This window comes from Eutrigla gurnardus (genome assembly GCF_963514095.1).
Source record: "Eutrigla gurnardus genome assembly, chromosome: 19".
In the NCBI taxonomy this organism is placed as follows: domain Eukaryota; kingdom Metazoa; phylum Chordata; class Actinopteri; order Perciformes; family Triglidae; genus Eutrigla; species Eutrigla gurnardus.
In genome coordinates, this window is record NC_139930.1 from 3970892 (window position 1) to 3992039 (window position 21148).

Consider the following 21148-nt stretch of genomic DNA (forward strand, 5'->3'; position numbering starts at 1 on the left):
ATGACTTATAAGGTTTTGGAAGGATCATAATGTATTATTATAAACAGTTGAAACACATTAGTGAGTTTTAATGGGGGAACATTACATGAGTGAAATTTATCACCATTGTGTCAAATTGAACTATGACCTGTTAAACATTTTACGTTTTACATTGATTCCGTGTAATGTTTTTGCACATAAAAGTACATGTAATACACTTCGTATGTTGCTTTTCTGCAATTTAAATTCAACTATAAATACACACAAAATTGGTTGTTCCAAAATCGCAAAGTAACTAATTGTTAATAATTGCAGCACATTGATGATTAGTGTGTCTGCAAGTACACACAGGTACTCAAATTTATAATGAAATTATTACTATAAACACTATTATAATGATTTTCCAAAAAACACTATGATCCTTGCAGAAAAAATGTCAGTGAGTGACCAGCAATTAATGAACTATATTATGATACTTGTGATTATAAAATTCTTCATGATGTGTAATCTTATTGTTATAGAATGTTATGTATATTAGAAGAACAGATTATTACGCATTATAAATATATTTATAAGGAATTATAGACATGGGCATCAAAAAAAGATATCGAAAGACTTAATTTATGGGAAGGCATGAAGAACTGCAAACTGAGAAAAGATGAAACAGAGAAAGTATGTTCAAAAGAATGTAGATGTACTTGTTGAAAAGGTTTTAGAAAAATGACAGAAAACAACAATAAAAGGTCACTAAATTAGATTAACAAATAAAAAACAACTCACAAAAAGCAGGAGGACTCATCAGGGAGTTAAGCATTAATGGAGTAGGCTGTTCCTAGGCGTTCATTATAGGAGCAGCCTTCTTCTTGCTAAAAGTGTGGTCAAGTCAATTCCATCCCTAAATCTGGCTGTTCATTAGAGGCGTTCTGGTTGCACAACCCAACACGGCCAGCAGAGAGCATGGTTGTAAGCATCCAACATCTTATTTGGTGGAGAAGAGCAATGATTGTAAGGGGATTTTTCTGGGCTCAACACAAAACCTGTTGACTTTACCGCTAGCTTCATTCAACAAGACGAGATGATTGAGAAAACAGAAGTCCGTGAGTGAGTGACTGTGCACCTCGGTGTCTGTCCACGGCTTTTCTCACATTCTGAATCAGAATCAGAAAGGTTTTTATGTCAAATATCTTACAAAATAATGTCATTGAACAATTGAAAATTAACAATGAAAATGTGAAAAATAGACATTATACAACAAAATGTAGTGTATTTAAAGTGTGGAGATGTGCAGGGAGGTGTAAATGATTGTCTGTAGTGTGTGTGAGACCGAGTCAGTGGGGGTCCTGCATGTTGGTGAGGCCTGTCGGGAGGCCTGAGGTTTCAGTCTCGATAGAACTCCTGTACTAACAGTTTGTGAGAGGGGTGAGAGGGGTCAGATGCAATCGTTCCTGTCCACCTCAGGGTCCTAGAGGCATGCGGGTCCTGGAGGGACGGCAGAAAGGCTGCAGCAAACTGCATGATACTTTGGGTGGCCAGTTGGCTGCATGCTCGAGGACCCCTCATGGTTACGGTGACTTAAACTTTCTCAAAACACATTTTTATTGTTATGGATGGTGTGCTTGGCTAACAGCTAACGGACCACATCATGGGCACTATGCGCCAGGAGACACAGTTTTTCTGTGCTTTTTAATTGGGCATCAACCTCACATTTACATTACAGCAGTGGTCGTTGCAGACACCCCTGATGGATTCTGTTGAAATGTTAGATCCCCATAGAAATAAAACAGGACAAGAAACATTCCTATTCAAGCTGGATGGTCAGAGTGGTGGCCATTTTTAAGTGTAGGCCTACCATTACACTTCTGTATCAGTGGAGTAGTAACGTTAAAAGCATAAAGACTAAATTAGTAAAAGTGAACAACTTAAGTCTTCATCTACACTCTTATCACAACGTATGAAAACAGCATTGAAATCGTCAGATGACTTTGTTTGGTTGGGTTTCTGTAACAAGTGCTTTAAAGGAGTTTAATTGGCAAGGTAGCTAACTTACTAATGGACAGCTGGCTAGTTAGCTAGATTGCTAATACCATCATTCTCTAATGCTACACGTGTTACAGTAAATGAGCCGAGCAGCAGGCTGACAGCAGCAGTGCTGGGTCTACAGTCCTCCACCTCACTCGTCGCTGCTCTGGAGAAGATACCAAGCTAACTAGCTAACCAGCTAACTAGCTACCTCGCTGACTCGGCAGACGTTTATCAGAGCTACGTCTTCTCTCTGGTGAGCTGTTACAACACTTGACGTGTGTTAGCACAGCTAAAAGCAATCACCACTGACTGTTACTATTGTAATCGTCAAAGCACCACCGAAAACAGTTCAATATCCTATTCTGTTTCTTTAGTTGCTTCTATAGGACTCTTGTAAGTCTATCTCTATACTGAAACCATATGAAAAATACCTAAAACAGGAATTGCCTGGTGGAGATGTCTCAGTTCAATGATGTAATGATGGTGGATTGTCTCAGTCAGGCCTCCTTAAGTTACTTTAAATGAACCAATGGCTGGCTTAAAGTTAGAAAAGACTATTTGTAAAATATATCTCCCTTAAAAGCAAGTCTGTTTCCTGCACACGTAATAGGCTATAGAGTATGTTCGCTTTGTTGGCAGAACCAAAGGGTTTGAAGAGAGATGGTGGATTGGCATTCATTTTAATGAAAATGCAATGGATTAAAAGAATGATGAAAGTCACAAAGACACCAGTGTAATAAATAGATCAAGTTGGGAGGAAAACATTAAACATGTAGTAAACAGGCCAGACATTGGATTATCAGTCTGGACGAATGGTTGACAAGTTATTGAAATAACTCAATAAATGGTTAAAGAAAACATCTGTGACTCTCGTAAGAGAGATTTCTTAAAAAAAAAAACATTATTCAAACAGACAGTAAAGGTTTCCATGGTAGGAGCAGTTCTTCTTCTTCAACATAATCAGTTAATTTTCTTCTTGTAAACACACATCCTTGATTCATCTGATTAGTCACTGTATTTTCATGGAAAACATCTAAAAATGACGGCAATATTCAGCTTTCATAAAAAGAAATACTACCATGAGTAAACATAATGCTATTAGACTTATTTATTCAATAAAATGTAATGGATGAAAATAATGATAAGAACATGAGAGCAGTATTTTGGGGCCAAAATCCTTGGCTTTAAAAAAGAAATTGCTAGACATCCAAAAACATGTAAGACGTGATGGACAATTGCCATTATGTTCACACATACTCCTGTAACTGATGGTACGTTCGCCTAAATCCACCGGTTGTCCTCATTTGAACCAATCAGCCTCTGGCGTTGTGTTGACATGAGCAGTCCAGTGAATCCAGGCCGGGTCTTAGTCTCTTCAACGGCTTTAGTGGCTCCTTTGTATCTGGAGCTTAGCAGTCAGACATCCATCACTTAGCCCGTGAGAGACTCCCCTTCACTCCCCACACCCCTCACCCCTCCCTAAACACCAGCTGTGCCTGACACCCCACGGCCCACCAGGCGGCTTTGCACCCATGAACTATGTGGCACCTATAGAAAGTGGCACATGATGGGCATATTGTTCATTTCAGTACATTTGTAAATCACATACAAGACTTAAACTCTGTAAAGACATTCAGCCTAAACATGGCAGTGGGTTTAATACAGATTCTACGTTGGTGTGTTGCTTCAGGTTCCAGTGAGAAGATGAAATACAATTTAAAATAGGGAAGTGTTGTCAGGGAACAATGGGGTAATGTAACTCATACTCATGTCACTTGGGAGCTGACATTTCAGATGAAGTTTGGCAGTTTGCAGTTGCAGAGATCCATTCAACATCAACCTGTGTAAAACGGGTTTTACAGTTTTAAAGGAGTCATCACCTGGTTTTATACGTATCCAGCCCCCCTTGGATCGCTTTGGATCAATTCGTAAAACTTATTAGAAAAAAAAAAAACAATTTTAATCAAACATTGAGCTTGTTCTGACCCTTTTTCGTACCGCGATTTTATCACGCGAGATTACGCGCGAGGTTTTGACTGGTCCGGATGTGCATTGTATAATATGTAATGAGGCGCGCGTTGATTCGCCGCAGGAAGGACAGAGCCGGGGGGGCTTGCCTGCATGCAGACTCCAAAACATAATGGCGGCGCTTCGGCGATTTCAGGTAGCGGACGGGGCGGGGTTGGGTGGTGAAAGAGGGGTGGGCTTATGCAAGTAGCCGCCACGGTGACGTCACCGAAGGCGCAGAATCAAAATCTCGTGCTTTAGGAATGCACACCCTTGTGTGCTATTCCTGTTCGGAAAAAGAGCAGAAGCGAAAAAACGGCGCCACTTTCAAACTCCAGCCTTTCAGGCAAGTTTCAACTGAGGTCAAACACAGATATGCATGTTTTAACAAGAGAAATTGCGATTTCCAGGTGATTACTCCTTTAAGATAATCCACAGAATCCACTTCCTCAAGGAAAATAACGAAGATGCTCCGGTGCCAGCAAGAGGGCACAGCCATGGTTCCTTTCTGGGACGCTATCTTTGAAAGTGAACACCTGAATGCATCAATAATCCAATAAGTTTATTCTGCAATGGGCCATGCAGCTAAATGAGTAGCCCTACTTTTACCGTTGGCACTTTAAGAATGTTGATACTTTTGTACTTTTACTTGAGTAACATTTCGAATGCAGGATTTTTACTTGAAACAAAGTATTTTACACTGTAGTATTACCACTTCTCCTAAAGTAGAGATCTGAGTAGAGTAATTTAATGAATATTAAACGGGTTTTCATTCAATCAGACAATACACTTGTTTTTGTGTTTCTACTGTGACTTAAAAGCCAACTCGTTTACAGTTCTTGTACCGTAAAGTAATGTTAGTGAGGTTTGTAAAATAAACCAACACTTACAATCATGGTGAAGATCATTACATTTAATATTAAAAATCATAGCCTGCTGCAGGTTATCTAGGTTAAAATACAAAAGATTGGTTTGGGGTTATTTTCCACCTGGATCTGGTTTTATAATCCCACTGTGAGTCCGACTCTCACAGACTGTTATGGGGCTTCAGGACAGTGAAATGACCTGGCGACGCCTGGAAGCCGACATTTAAGAGGGTTGACCTACACAGACCCATTTAACCTCATTATTATTACATTATACACGATAGAAACTCACCACAATAATACTCAAGGCTCCACTAAATCATTGAACCACTAAATAAAATGAATAAATCCACACCAATATATAAATCTTGCTTCTATAACATCTGTACATTGTTATACACAATGAATGGATGGCTGATAGAGCAAAGCTATTTTATTTTAATTCTGCAGGGAAGAAACTGAAATTTGCCGTTGAAAGCTTGGGAGTCATCATTATGAATCTATGAATTCTCTCTAACTAAAACTACCCAATAAACTGTACTGAAAGTATATTATAAAAAGACACTATGTGTTGAGATGTAGGTATTTGACGTGTTATCCCACTTTTCTAAGACATTATTTACGCAAATGTCCTTCCAAACTGTGCAACCTTGCCTTCTACAAACTGACTTCACATACAATTAAACTGCACAATTATTATTGCAGTAACCGAGTAGTTTTGTTGCCTAAAGCTAACTGTGTAGTTTTGTAATGTGCTTTGTTTTGTTCGTTAACCAACAAGAAAAGTATGTTTCTGTGGAAACATAATGGAGAAAGCAGTCAAGTATAGACTCATTTTTGTGACAGGTTGAAACCAAACGTAATTCCCAAATGTTTCCCTTGACCTAATACACAATACAGTTGTGTTGTTTTATCATTCTGTAGGAGACGAGGCTGCGAAGTGACAACATGTCCAAGGCACGCTGTCTCATAGTACAACCACAGACAGCACATCCCAGCTAATACTTTATCGCTGAGCAACTTCCAGTTAAAAACCCAACTCAGGAAATAAACACACCGACTCAAACCGTCATCGGATGTTTTTCAGGACAGAAAGTAACACGAATGCAAGCTGTGTGAAAATCCAGCACGATACCTGCTGAGGAATAGACGGCCGCAGCAGATCTGCCGTCCTTGAGAGCTTCCTCCCTAATCAGGAATAGATACGGATAACGAGGTGGAGTGAGCAAGTGTTTCTAGCACCATCTATTAGTCATCCATTATGTGGACTGGAAGACAACGCTCCTCGCATCGGATCTACTTTTTAGTGTCAGCGTTTCAAAGAAGTTTCCTGTTTACGATGACGAGCTGATCAGGACACGACACTCTGTGTCAGAACAGCATCCTGATGACTTATGTGCTCAGATAATTCAGAAAACAAACTAGTCTAATCTAATCTAATCCTTCATGAATCACCGGGACGGTTTACATGCTGATGTGACCTTTCAAAGCATTTGAACCCTCGTTGAAACTGTAATGACAGGATTAACTGTTGCTCTTCTTCAAATGTATTCACAACGTGTTTTTGGTGGGAGGTTTATCAGAAATGTGATTCCCAGAACTATTTCTATTTACTACGTCAACAATATAGTACAGTGCAAAAAGTACAGTACTAAAGACAGCAGTGATTTGTACAACATTGTGTAGTCGCTGCTTTGACAGAGTCATCCAGATGGTGATGTGGACTGTTTTTACAAAGAAAACCTTTCATTCAGGACGCGGCGGTGCAGACGGTGGGTTCAACCTGAGCTAACCTGCAGGTAAGCAGATAATAAAAATACAAAGAGCAGTACAGGAGTCTTCGATGTTACCACCTGAATTAATGGATGTGAGTGTTGATTGGCTGATTGGCAGCAGGTGAGTGTTGATTGGATAATTGGCAGCAGGTGAGTGTTGATTGGCTGATTGGCAGCAGGTGAGTGTTGATTGGATAATTGGCAGCAGGTGAGTGTTGATTGGCTGATTGGCAGTAGGTGAGTCTTGATTGACTGATTGGCAGCAGGTGAGTGTTGATTGGATAATTGGCAGCAGGTGTGATCAGGTGAGGAGGAGGCGGGGCAAGCGGAACATCCCAAGACTCTCATTTGATATTTCCTCGTTTCCATGGTTTCCTTTAGTCTCTCCATGCATCGCAGTGGGAGGGACTTAGTCACAAGGAAGTAAAAGTGAAAGAAAGGCAGATGCTATATAAGAGACTTTTGTCGTGGAAGTGAGGTGTTTATCTCCGAGTTATGTGTCTTATTATTTGACGTGAGTGTAGTTTTGACAAAACGTCTAAAAAAATCTAAATTCCAAGTGTAAGCAATCGTAAATCTGTAAACTGTGAGCAATAGATGACCTGAACTGTCTCTTAAGATATATTAAAAAAAATGTCATTGGTGAGTGGTTGATGAGTGCATTTTTGAATATGTACACTTCCATGACTTGGCAGACTCTGTTAGCAGAGCACCAGAGCACCAGGCCCACTTCACTAGAATCCCAGTATTAGCCGTTAGATTTGGACCTGAGCCCAGGAATGTGAATTCTTCGGGAAACAAAAGAATGCCTAAGCCTGAGCTTCAAATACAAGCTTCGGGAGATGAATATGAACCTCCTAACTTTCCAGGGAAATAACATCCTTTATGGCAAACTATGTGTTATAAGTTGAAGTCAGTCTCAACTCTAAGGTTTAGTTTACATTGTGTCAAATATATTGCTCTTAGATTTGGATAAAACACACAAACCTGAGGAGTTTATGATTTTGAAAATGGGGCTCATTTTGTCAAAACATGACACAATTCAGACAGCAACACCCATATATAGCAGAAGTACTCCATTCAGAACTGTACAATGTTGTCACCCTATGATCACACGTGTTATGGTCACCTAATAGAAAAAATGCATTGAATATGAATCATAAAAATAATTTAAGCTTAATTGTTATGTATTTCAAAAACATACACATTAATCATCTTGAATAGGTAACCTAATAGAAAAAAATTATTGGATATTAATCATAAAAATACATGAATCTAATGCATTTTGATTGAATTCAAGCTTAATTGATATGTATCTTAAACACATACACTTTATTCATCTTGAATAGGTAACCTAATTACTATGTAATTCAAACAAATATACTAAATGTATTCTAAATATATAATCTGAATAATATGCATTTAAATTCAATAAATTATATTAATACTGAATACATAAACCTGGGGAATATGCATTTCAAATGAATAGGCTTTATTACACTGATGCATATGGATCATGTAAAGTTTATTAGGTAGGTTTATGTTCAAAATATTTAAAAAATCAAATGGAACTTTGTTATTAATTATTTTACATAAATCTTAGCAGTTGGGGTTAAATATTTCTGTGAGTGAGAACTTAAATCATGATTTCATTGTATTGTATTATCTTTCAATAAATATAAGCATTGTGTCATTATCAACATGCAACATTGACCAACTACTAGTGAGAACAAACAGATCTTCAATTAGCGCTGTGCTAGTTTGTCTATTTTCATTCAATCACACACTTAGTGTTCAAAAGGAGAGTCTGACTTAAACGTCTGTCATTTTGACTGATCTAATCCCAACCAGTTTAAATGTAGTAGGCCTTTGTTGAGAGACTATGGAGTAATTATAGAGCATAATAACCTATTAATACATTTTCAGACACATTCCAGCTGTAGCTGGCAACCAAGGCCACTGTCACTGCTCTGTACGTTGGATTAATTTCATCCTGATGTATTCATTTATTTTACTTTGTTAAATTGAACATTCTTCAAATAATACATTATATTGTGCAGAAAATTCACTTTTCATCTTTAGGCGGCACACTGCTTACGCATCTGTAAACGAATGACACATCTTTGAACTGAAGCGATCGCAAAATGTAAACTGCAAAAGTGAATGCATGATCCAGGAATGGAAAAACAAGAAGTGCAATTTCATAGTATTTTTGTTTGAATAATAAATTTAGCCATCCTACTTCAATTTAAAGAATCAATTCAGCATTCAAACATTGAATAAGTAAGTGAAATGATTAACTGGTAAATATGGTATTATAAACACTACAATCCATTTATTGGTGATTTTAAAATGTAATCACTTTATTAACTTATGATACTCAAAGTTAAAGTCTAGAATTAGTCTGGTGCCTGGCTCCATAACTACTACATTTGTTTGCCCTCTGGTGGTAATTATTCCTCATCACATTTCAGCAGGCTGCTGGACGTGACACGTTCCTATGTCGCGTGATTTAATACGTCTGAAGGATAAGTGGTCCGTGCATTGATATTTTGGCTCCACTACACTCCGAGTAAAAACACCAAAAGCCCGTCTCCGCTGTCTCCGCTGTGGAAACGCCGGGAATGAGCAAAGCGGCCCCGGTCACATATTTCACACTTCGGCTGCACAGATTTCACACCGTTCCACATTTTGCGTGACACCGGAAGCTAGTTTACCTGGAAAAGCTTACGCACAACCCGCAGTTTTGTCTTACAGGCAAAACTGGTCTCATGTAGAGAAATGCCAAAGAAATAACCAGCTACGTAGCTCAGAAAAAGATCTATCTGTGTATTAAATATACATGGAAAGATTGTAGCCATGATATTGTAGATACGTTTGTGAATAGGCCTACTGTGTGTTTTCGGAGGAGTGAAGTACCCCTGCAGCGCCTCCTGTAAGACAATGCAGAGGGTGTAGTAACGCCCATGTTACTAGCGTTTCCATTATCTTCTGGTTTTCATGCTGTCAGAACAGAACCTGCTATCCGTCTACACTACTACGTAAAAACCCTGCTTGGGAAATGAAAAGACGACTATCGTTACTCTATTAGAGACACAGTGTAATTCACAATTTACAGCATCAAGTCCTCTCATCATGGTGGTTAGCTAACGTTAGCTACGAAGCTAGGTTACTTGGACAATCCTTTCAACTTGCTTGCTGACAGGTTAGCTCACGACAGCTAACTTCGCTATGTGAACTAACTAAGCCAGGAAAGTGGCGATAAAGAAACTCCCTGCAACTCTCCGGTTGGTGGACATTTTGAGTTTAACACACGTCTTAACTGTAACTTTATTTGCTAGCAATAGCAAATACTGTTCATTGATAGTTTGGATGTTACTTGACGTAGCTAATTTGTCATTAAATGGTAGTGTTAGGTTACTTCGCTAACGTTTGCTACAGAAGTTGCTAACTAGCCAGATAGCTAACTTGGGCAGAATGCAAAAGCACATCAAATTATTCGCCAAAGTAATTACCTGACATCATTGACAGCAGTTTATTTCAGCTATTTGAGTTATTTTATAATAAAACCACAAGACGTAGTTTCTCTTATCCATCACGTCTTCTGAATATTCTCTTTATGGCTTATGAAACTATTACAGTTTGTCAGTGGGATGAATTCATAGTCATTAAGCCATAACTGCACAATGCTAAAATAATCAACAACATATCACGAATGCTTGTTTTGTTTGACCAGTTGTGGGGGGAAAGCTCAACGCATTGCATTGCAATGATATGAAACATATATACTAAACATGACAGCAAAAGTGCACACATTATGGCTTAATCATTTTCATTTTTACATACGGATGTTGGTGTTTTGCTTGCTGCAAATAGTTGTCATTTAAGGTCGTTAAATAGATTTCCGTTATGTAACAGAGGAGCGGCCAAACGTTTGTTTTGATTGTGGTTCATGTACAGACAAATATAAGGAGGCATGGGACCAACAGTTTCCAACCAGTCACACTGGACATACAGTTTCCTACCAAAGTAATGACACAACACTCACAAACAGCTAAACACTACAGTAGTTTATTGTTGTGCCCACTTGAATTACGTATTTCTGTATTTGCTGCTCTTAAATTGAAATCCATTGAGTACTATTTAACTCTAATACATGCATGGCCTTAATGCCTACACCATTGTAATGATGTGACATGTAAATATGTAAATAAGTAAAGAAAACGGGCAGAACTGGTTAAACTATTGGTTTATGTGCCAAGAGGCTAAGACAGAGAATTACATAAAAAGGTTGTGATATCTAGTGTTTATAATCAGATATGTTTAAGCAATAGTCTAGTTTATGTTTAAAAACTCGCACTAGTTTGGCCACCCCTCGTGTAACACCTACTGATAGTACTGATCATTGCTACTTAATCATCAGCATCTCAAAGACAAGACATCGTGTCTGTCTTTTTTTTGTATAATTGCAAATGGAATATCTTTGAGTTGACTTGGTCAGAAAAACATCATATTGGAATCTCCCAACACATCATTTATCAGATTCCTACTGTGCATAAATGGTGTGCTGATATCTCCGTTGTTCTTGCAGGTGTTGCAGGTCGCTCTCATGTGCCCATGGAGAAGGCAGCCTTTGAGGGGTGGCTGGAGTCAGTCTCTGCCACTTTCCTTACTCTAAATGACCAGCAGCGCAACCAGTCTCTGGACCACCTCATCTCTTTAAGTGGTGCTGCCCAGCTCCGTCATCTGTCTAATGGACTGGAGACATTGCTCAAGCGTGACTTCCTGCGCCTCCTTCCCCTGGAGTTGGCCTTCTACCTAATCCACTGGCTGGACCCTGAGACCCTGCTCACCTGCTGCCTGGTCTGCAAACAGTGGAATAAGGTGAATATCATCCTTCCTGACAGTCATCGGGTGTTTAAATGTTCTGCTTTGCATGGAGAAACAAGACTAGAGGTGAAACTTCGTATCTGGCTGGACCGTGCTGGTCATTGTGCTTAATTGAAGATGAGCTAAACTTCTCAACCTCAACGATTCTTTTAAAAACACCACACGAAAATCTGTCTTGACCCAAACCATCCCTACAACCTGCAGCCTGTCAGTCAGTCACCGGGCAACACAGTTGTTGATGACACGGACGAAGCACCGCTGTGTTAGCACCACTGTGTGCTAAGGTGTCCGACATAATAATATATGTCACAGACTATCATGTTGGAGTGTCAGATAATGCTATTAAAAATGCGAAGCCAACCTAGACAGTTATCACTGTAAACAGCCCAGTTATCTCCAACGAGCCAATTAGTCACGTAAACGTGTTGGTGAAGTTCGTGATGCTCCACTAGAGTTTTTCTGGCTTTATGGGCTGCAGGCGTGCTAAAGCTAGCTCCAGCTGTTGTGGGGATTTAACTTTCAGGCTCTGATGAACGTTGAACTCTTTAGCTTTAAATGTGTGTTCTAGAGGTGTTGACTTCTCCAGCTTTGCAGTTCACATTACAGACATTGCAGCGAGCGTTTATCAAATCTTTCTGCTCATTCAGGCGACTGTGAGCGCAGCTTCATGAGCAACGCCCCTTGGTGACGTAGTAGGTCTACGTCCTCGACTGACCAGTGATGCAACTTGATCCGTCAGTTACTTACTTCCTCCCTCAGCCACATACTGATATGGCTGGCCCACTACAGTCTAGCCAAAAAACTGTATTCCAGCTGTGAATACCCAATAATGTGTACAAATATTAGCCTAAACACTGTGGTGAAAATTAGTTTTCAATCAGTACAGTATTCATCACATGCTGCAAATGACACGGATGGATAATTAAAATGTGTTTATTGCTGAAATGAAATGACATGCTGGAGTGTTTTAGATATCAGGGCTGCAGGATATTGGAAAAAAATGAATCTGTTACTCTTTTAAGCAAACTTAAGAGACTAGATAAACAATTCTGTGATCAACCAACACATAGGTCATATAGATATGAATGGTGATGACGCAGCAAAAAAGTCCCACCCACAAGACGTGGTTAATGAGACGGGTCCGTGTGGTGGAAGCTGAGTTGGGACATGGCCGTAGACCCCTGATGCACTGAGGACAGTCCTTGCTGATTGACCATCGTCCGTCTCTGTTTAGCTTCACACTGCAGCTGCTGATTGTTGATGACATAACATGTTTGTGCATCAGGTTATTGTTGCAACTGGGCAGCTTATGAGGCTCAATGGTGAGAGGTTAACACCACGTAGCTGCAGCTGTATCTGGTGCGCTTGTATCAGTGTATTAAGAGAGTATGAGTACATGACTACCCGGTATCGGTGCATTCCTAATATTTGGTTATTTTGGGCAGTTAAAACAGGGCTGCACGGTGGTGAAGTGGGGTCCCGGGTTCGATTCCAGGGTTGGCCCGGGTTCCTTCTGTGTGGAGTTTGCATGTTCTCCCCGTGTAAGCGTGGGTTCTCTCCGGGTTCTCCGGCTTCCTCCCACAGTCCAAAGACATGCAGGATGGGGATAGGTTAATTGATGACTCTAAATTTCCTGTAGGTGTGAATGTGAGTGCGATATCCGATCCGGGTATCGGCTCCGATATTTACTAATTGGCTGGATCGGATATCGGATGAATGAGGCCGATCCAGCATTCCGATGCAGTCATTTCATTTTTATTAATATCAGACACAGCAATACAGTTACAGCGATCTAGTCACTTCAATTCTATGTTTGCAACGCTGGTTACGTCATCACACACAGCACGAATAGCAGCTAGTGACGAGCAAACACAGAGCAACGTGGAGCAAGCACCGGTTAATTAAGCCATTATTAGTTGGGTTTCAGGCAGCTGCTATATTTTATATTACATTTTAAAATATCTGTTTGCAGTGCACTTTACATGGTTACAAGTTAGTTCTTTCTTTTTGCTGCTAACGTACACTTTGTTATTTGTTAATAAATAATATTAAGTACATTTATATCTGCACCGCCGTTCCTCTAACATCGTAGGGAACACTGGGGTTCTACCTGGACTGTAGGCTATTAATGGGAAACACTGGATGAGTGGTGGAAAACCAGAAATGTGTGAGTTTTCCTATTGTACCATGCAGCAAAAAAGGTGGTAGCGTTGTGAGTTAATTTCTGATGACATAGTATATCATGCAGCCCTAGTAGATAGTATAGTGATGGTATATCCAGCATGCATCCATTAGCTAATAATTTGGAGTTGCCAGTTAACCTAACCTGCTTTTGGAGGAAAGCAACAAATATTCTACATGAAAGTAGTTCCCATACTAGATTTTCTAATTTGGCCTGCAGGTAACACATGTGACCTATTTAAAATGTTTGCATTGAGAATAATACGACATGTGGCTCTGTTATTTGTCCATGTTGGTGTAAAGCAGAGTGATGTGGTGATGCTGTTTTCAGAACTCAGTTTCTCAGAAGGATGCGTGTCGATCTGATGAAAGCTTTCAGGGAAACCTCCGCACTCCTTGATCTTTGCTCTTTCAAAGCCGTCGCAGAGTGGGGAGACATTTGTGATGTTGTATGGCCATTAGTATAGATGCTTTCAGTTCACAATGATGCTGCTGCACAAAAGGATGCCGGCTGCTGTCGCACAAGAACAATTCCTATCTGTGCTCGTTTAGGCTCGGTGTCCTGGTAACTTAACCCATAGCTCAGAGTATTGAAAGCTGCCATGACATGTCTGGTCAGGTTTGTAGTCTTGTATACCTGTTGTCTGATCAGATGGCTCTCGTACTACTTCACACTGTTTAATTTAGGCAAAGGTCTTGGAAAGTTGCTCTTACGTCGACAGTGTTTGAAAACTGTTAGGTCTTTTGTTAAATGAGGAAAGGCTTCTGTGGACATACATGCTTTACTCTCATAATAAGGTGCAAAATAGTTTTGTATTTGTTAAGAAGCTCAGGTAAGCACTAGTATTACTGCGTTAGAGGAGGCTTCTGTTGTAATCTGGTAGACAATGTATTCATTTCCTCTGATAAATGTGTTAAATGTTTTGTCAAAGCCAGAAATAATTACATTTTAGAAGTACTTGTTCACCCATGAGAGTGTTTAAAGCGTTCCAACAAGTGTTTGTCTCCTCATAGCTGATCAACTCGTGCACAGAGGTGTGGCAGGGTGTGTGTCGGGAGCTGGGCTGGAGGATCGATGAGTCCATTCAGGATGCACCACACTGGAAGGCCGTCTACCTGAAGGCTAAACTGCGTATGGTGCAGCTGCAGGACCAGGAGGCCTTTGAGACATCCTCCCTCATTGGCCACAGTGCTCGAGTATACGCCCTCTACTATAAGGACGGCCTCCTCTGCACAGGTAATGTACACCGGGCTCTCTTTACTTTTCAGAGTGGACAACGCTGGGTTGGAATCAGCCTCGAGTATTAGAGGTGTTTAGAAACCTGGCGCCTGTACGGCTGGGAAGCTTATCGATACCAATACCACAACGCTGTTGTCAATACATAGTGTGAATTAAAACCTCACCGCCTAATTAGTAGACCAACTATGTTTCTATAAATGACTATAATATATAAAATAGTGTCTGTAAACAAACTGCTTTCTTGAAATGACAGTTAATTATGTAAACAGGTGATCATTGTGAATGATGAGGCATTACTTGAATGTTAATTAATTCAACACTCATTCTACCACCTGCCTCCCCACCAACCCTGTTCTCAACTTTACACTTTTACAGTTTCTTTAAATATTTATCAGTTGATTTTCCAAGTATTTGTTATCAGTCCCTCTTCTAAATCCACATGAACTATTCTTAACATCGGCATAAATTAGATCCACCGCAAAGCGCTTAATTAAAGGTATAAATATATAATATACATGTAAAATTAGAATCTATATCTTCAGCCCTGGATGTTTAGGTAGTGCTGTTCTTGTGTCTGGTTGATTTGGTGTACAGTGTTCAGTAGCGCCTCCCGGAGGAGAGAAGTTGACACAGGTGGTGTTCAGCATGTGAAGTCTGTAGTGATTTTTCCTGACTGGACGTGTGTAAGTCCTGGATAGAAGGCCGGCTGGCCTGGCCTTTGAGTGTGGGTCTGACCCCGTCCCCCGTCGGTCTGGATGAGGTAGACCATGTCCGAGCTTGTTGCTGTAACACTGATGTCCTCTTGTCTTCCAGGATCTGACGACCTCTCTGCCAAGTTATGGGATGTCCGCACTGGGCAGTGCATCTACGGGATTCAGACGCACACCTGCGCCACAGTGAAGTTTGACGAACAGAAGCTGGTGACTGGTTCATTTGACAACACTATTGCATGCTGGGAGTGGAGCACAGGAGCTAAAATCCAGCAGTTCCGTGGCCACACAGGAGCAGGTTGGTTTAAATGTCCAGCAAATACAACCCTTTGGTGTTTTTCTTATTTCCTTGCATTTTAACCTGGGATTAAAAGGGATTCTCCCACATGTCTTTTGGCAAACTGCAAAAGTGTCTCCTTACTTTTATGTTGAAGTTGGGGCCACTCCTCTAGTGAGCCCAGTTCTTTGGTTTGTACAGTTTGTTGTGGTCTCGTGGACGGACTCTCTGTTGTGGAGCTTTACAGCTCCTTCAGGGTTACGTTGGTATTTGTTACCCCTCTGACTAATGTCCTCCTGGCCTGGCCTCTGACTTCTGCTCCCCCCTTGGCAGGTTTATTAGTGTGCCATATTTAGTCCTTTTTGTAACAATGGATTTAGTGATGCTCCATTAGATCACGTGACACTTGAACACAGTTGGACTTTATTCAGCTAATTATGGTCAGCAGAGAGAAAATTAGATTCCAAGGTGAATGGGAAAAATACATAAAAATAAATAAATGCATTGACCGTCGTGTCTGCAACGAGACAAAACAAGTCATCTTTTATGTTACAATGAACATTTGGGCACAATTGTCACTCATCACTCATCCTCACCGATTCCCCGGGGTCGGGTCGCGGGGCAACAGCTCCAGTAGGGGACCCCACACTTCTCCTGTCCCTGGTTATTAATGTCGCTTCATGATTTTCTTTTCTTTTCTTCTGTTTTGGGGTTTGTAAAATAGTACCTGAATGTCATTCATAGTGACATTACAACAGCCTTAAAACTCTATAATCTAACCTGTAGGAACCGTGTGCAAGCAGCCCTTTCTGCTATCATGATATTTCATATATATTCCTTTTCTTTTGCAACTGATTGACGCCTGGAAACATGTGTCTGCTCAGTGTTCAGCGTGGACTACAACGATGAGCTGGACGTGCTGGTCAGCGGCTCTGCAGACTTCCAGGTGAAGGTCTGGGCTTTGTCTGCTGGCGCCTGTCTCAACACTCTGACCGGACACACTGAGTGGGTCACCAAGGTCAGCTCATCTAACCTCCAGCTCTCATGGTGTTTGTGCACTTAAATGTCATTGAAAGTTCCCAGCCGCCTTTGCTGTCGATGTGTTTCCTGTCTGAGTCCTGAAGTTCCTCAGCAGTGAAGTCCAAAATGATTGTGTTACAGATAAGATGCACATCTTTTATACTGAACATCCTTTTTAGTCGAAAACAATCAACTTATCTTGAAAAATAGATAGAATAATTCTGTTTAATCTTGGTATTTCTGCACATTTGGAGATGAAGCGACACCAATATTTTGGTTTAATAATATTTGTAGAATCAGATTCCAGTGTGGTGTAGTAGTGATGCACAGCTGGGCAGGTTCAGGTAAGCCTACTAGGAAATCTAACGGGTTGATGTGTGTTGTGTTCTCACCTCCATCAGGTGCTACTACAGAAGAGTGAGGTAGAGTCGATGGTGCACAGTCCTGGCGATCACATCCTCCTAAGTGTCGATAAGTATGAAATCAAGGTAAGGTTTCTTGTTGCTCGCTGAGAGAGCAGAACCGTTAGTCATTGTGTTGGTGGTGCGAGCTGAAGGCTGGAGACTCGGTATGATGGAGCCGACCCTGTTCCCTCTGCAGGTCTGGCCTTTGGGCAGAGAAATCAACTGCAAGTGTTTGAAGACGCTGTCGGTGTCGGAGGACCGCAGCATCAGCCTGCAGCCTCGCCTGCAGTTCGACGGACGCTACATCGTCTGCAGCTCAGACATCGGAGTTTATCAGTGGGACTTCGCCAGCTTTGAGGTTCTCAGGTAAAATACGATGGATCTCTGTGCTCACTATGTCATGAGGCCTAAACTTGTGGAACTCAGACCTCTCATTCCTCTATGTAAGAATGTGAAGAAGATGATGTCACAAAGTATGTAGCAGTTATCAATAAAAACATGAAACAAATAGGGACCTTCAGCTCGGGTGCTAAAAAAACACTTGGCTCCATAATTCCTGACAATGATGGACATATTTGACTTCAGGACAGCTCTGACTACATTACAAAATTAATAATTACTGCAGATCTGAAAGAATAAAAACGGTGCTAGTTCAAAGTAGAAATGTCAGACTTTAACTTTGGAATATCTCTGAATAACATTCTGGATTTTGTGTCTGTGTATAGTCAGACAGGTCTTCAAAGGTTTAAGTCATTGTCAAGAATGATTCTATAATGCTGTTCCAGAAACCTAAAGTTAAGGAGTAACGGGAGGCTTGGGCGGTATCTGGTTTTACCATCACACCGTCCTGTCGTTTCCCCAGGAAGGTGTGATGGGATGATATGACAGTATGGTATGTGTCAGTATATGACCAACACACCTGTACGGAGCAGATGCTGGTGGCAGACTGGCAGTTGACTAAAATCACCACGGCCATCTCCGTAAAATAAATAAGATAAACCTCAGCAAAGCCAACAGAAAATAAAATAAACAACACGTGACAATAAACTGGATGTAACCTTCAAAATGCGGCGGCAAAGATCATTGAGTCGGTCGAGCTCCGGAGAGAAAGGAAACTGTCACGTCCAGTGATGGGTCTCCATCTTTCAGAGCTCAGCTGCCTCTCTAGACACTGACCTCTGGTGGCGTCTGCTGGTCACTACAACACATCACATCAACAGCATCATAGAAAGAGCCATGTCTGCATGTATGATGATACGTGCCTGAATCCAGATTTCCCTCACAATGAAGTGCTATTTCTGACTTTATTTGGGACACAAGTAACATGCTTGTGGATATTATCCAATACATCTTATATAAAGATTACAATATAAAAATACATTTTGCATATACTCTTTTTAACACCTTATTTTTAAGAGAAAATTACATTGTTTTCTTGTGATAACAAACTGATTATCCTGTTTTCTCAAGACATAATTAACCTTCGAAGACAACGGTAGTTAAAAAAAACAAGATTTGAATCATGTCCATTTCGGGCTTCTGTAGTTTCCACTGTGGTTCCTTACATCAGAAATAACAAACACGTCTCCCTCCTTGGTATTATTTGTTACCATTGGACAGTCATATTGTGAGTCTTAATGCAGCATGTGTTCATGTCTCTAGGGTGATAAAGACTCAGGACCCGGCTAACCTGTCCCTGCTCAGCTTTGGCGAGGTGTTTGCGCTCCTCTTCGACAACCACTTCCTGTATGTGATGGACCTGAGGACAGAGGCCATCTCGGGCCGCTGGCCTCTGCCGGCCTACAGGAAATCCAAACGAGGCTCCAGCTTCCTGGCTGGCGTGACCTCCTGGCTCAACGGCCTGGATGGGGACAATGACTCTGGCCTGGTGTTTGCCACCAGCATGCCCGACCATAGCATTCACTTAGTACTGTGGAAGGAGAACGGATAGAAGCCGCCGCCGACTCCCGTCAGACTGCTCGGATACGAGCCGCCGTCACGCGTGCTCCGGGATATGAACCTCCAGCGCCAACGTAGGTCATGCATGGACCAAAGCATTTTGTTTTTATCCGTTTCTTCCTCAGCGTACGCTCCGCCACGAGACACTAACCTGAACATTGACATTTGGAAATGGAAGGCAAGCGAAGGAAGATGATGAAGCTCCACTCAACACTTTGCTCCCAATTTCTGGAGAGACCTGTAAACCTCCCGTCGGTCTCCTGAACTCAGACAAAGTCTAAGATGTATCAGTGACGACTAAAGAAATGGCAACAATAAAAATTCTCTTGTGATAGATTTTTACATAGAAATGTAAATCTGTGATCTCTGATCAGTTAGGTGATTTAAACAGGACCTCAGTCCAGTTATTGGTTGCCAACTTTGGATCCCGACCGTTTCCTACCAGGATAAGACCAAGTCAAATGTGCTGTAGTCGGGAAACGGCGAGCTGGTCGCCGAGCGGCAACTTGGGGTTTCCTTGAAGAAAAGCAGGGTCGCCTTAAACACAGTCGCTGTAAATAAAGGAGAACATTTCATTTGAGGTCAGATTTTGACCTCAGTGGAGATCTCCCTCCAGGTGGGACGGCCTTGTATGCTGGTTGGTGTGTTGAAACGTGGGCCGGTACATTGTTGTGTACCAAGTACAAACCATTGTGAGGTGTCATGTAATTCACTGAATATGCTTTTCTAAGGGTCAGCTCGAGAAACGTGATGTGCCTTTTTCAGTTCATTCGATGTTCCAAACTCGAGTCCCTCGATAACTCCGGCACATCGCAGTGCGGCGGTGACTGCGTTGTAAATCTTATTTTACGTTGAATTTTTCATACTTGCTGTGGTCTAACAGATGTCTAACAGATGTCTGTCATTTTATAGTTACCTACCTGACAGGACTCAGTGAATTGCTTTTATGAATCATTGACTGTGTAAAACATCAGGTTTATTTTTCTAAAGGTCTCGACGCATCGCACAGCTGAGGAAGTGACTTGGCAAGCAGTTGGTTGGTTCGGCGCAAAAATTACTGTTTTAGACGCCAAAGAAGATTTCAACGGATGATTTTTTTCCAAGAGGAACCGTGAAACTACGCCTCGGTCCGTGCATCGGTTTCCACACCATCTCTCTATTTTGTTTTCTGTTTCTACCAAATTGAAACTTGAACCATCAGTTAGAAACGTCGTTGATTAACCTCCTTTGCTTTAGGCAGGCCATTAAAACGTAATGGTGTGTACCAAAACCTCATTGAAGACAGATTAGTTTCTCGTATACAGACTGTAACCTGTTTCTCTCCGGATGACTGCCCACAGCACATGTACAGACTGTCTGGGGTGATCTAGTCACATCTAGGTAAAACAACACCAGTATCTTGTATTCTGTACTGTTGCCACATTATATCCTCCCAGCAGCACTCGGCTATAACTGAAAATACACTCATATAATTTGTATGTAAAGTGATAAATTTGAAATGGTACACAAAGGTTTTTATTGTTGCATCTATTCAGAGTTCATTGCTTTTGCGTTGAAGCACCACACAGTGTTATTATTCTTTCACAGTCTGCACTCTCATAGCTCTTCGGCCACCGCATCAGCCTACAATCAGCTTCAATATTGCAGCAGTCCTTCAAATAAATAAAGGTAGCAAATGCACCAAGTTATGTCTTTCGTTTTCAAATGTGAGTCAGCATCATGTTTCCAAGCAGCAGCTTTTGTGTGTGTGTGTGTAGTAATGTTAGCATGATACACAGGGTTCGAGTTATGATTTAATCTCTGTGGGGGTCTAAAAAA

General features: G+C 41.1%; 1 protein-coding gene across 2 annotated transcripts in view; it reads left to right on the forward strand.

Annotated features, from left to right (window-relative positions):
* fbxw2 (F-box and WD repeat domain containing 2) overlaps positions 1-21010 on the forward strand; it is a 121941-nt gene extending 100931 nt beyond the window's left edge. The window contains exons 1-9 of one of the 2 annotated variants that reach the window (XR_014598964.1): positions 9658-9936; positions 11241-11533; positions 14735-14957; positions 15774-15968; positions 16832-16965; positions 17369-17455; positions 17568-17737; positions 19034-19404; positions 20321-21010. Coding sequence is in view for 1 of the 2 variants with exons in the window: in XM_084035993.1 (XP_083892119.1) it covers positions 11267-11533; positions 14735-14957; positions 15774-15968; positions 16832-16965; positions 17369-17455; positions 17568-17737; positions 19034-19322 (1365 nt within the window). In the remaining variant the exon portion in view is untranslated. Of the gene's footprint in view, positions 1-9657; positions 9937-11240; positions 11534-14734; positions 14958-15773; positions 15969-16831; positions 16966-17368; positions 17456-17567; positions 17738-19033 lie in introns of those variants that run through there. The other variant, XM_084035993.1, reaches the window with a different exon arrangement.
* Positions 21011-21148: the final 138 nt, after the last annotated feature.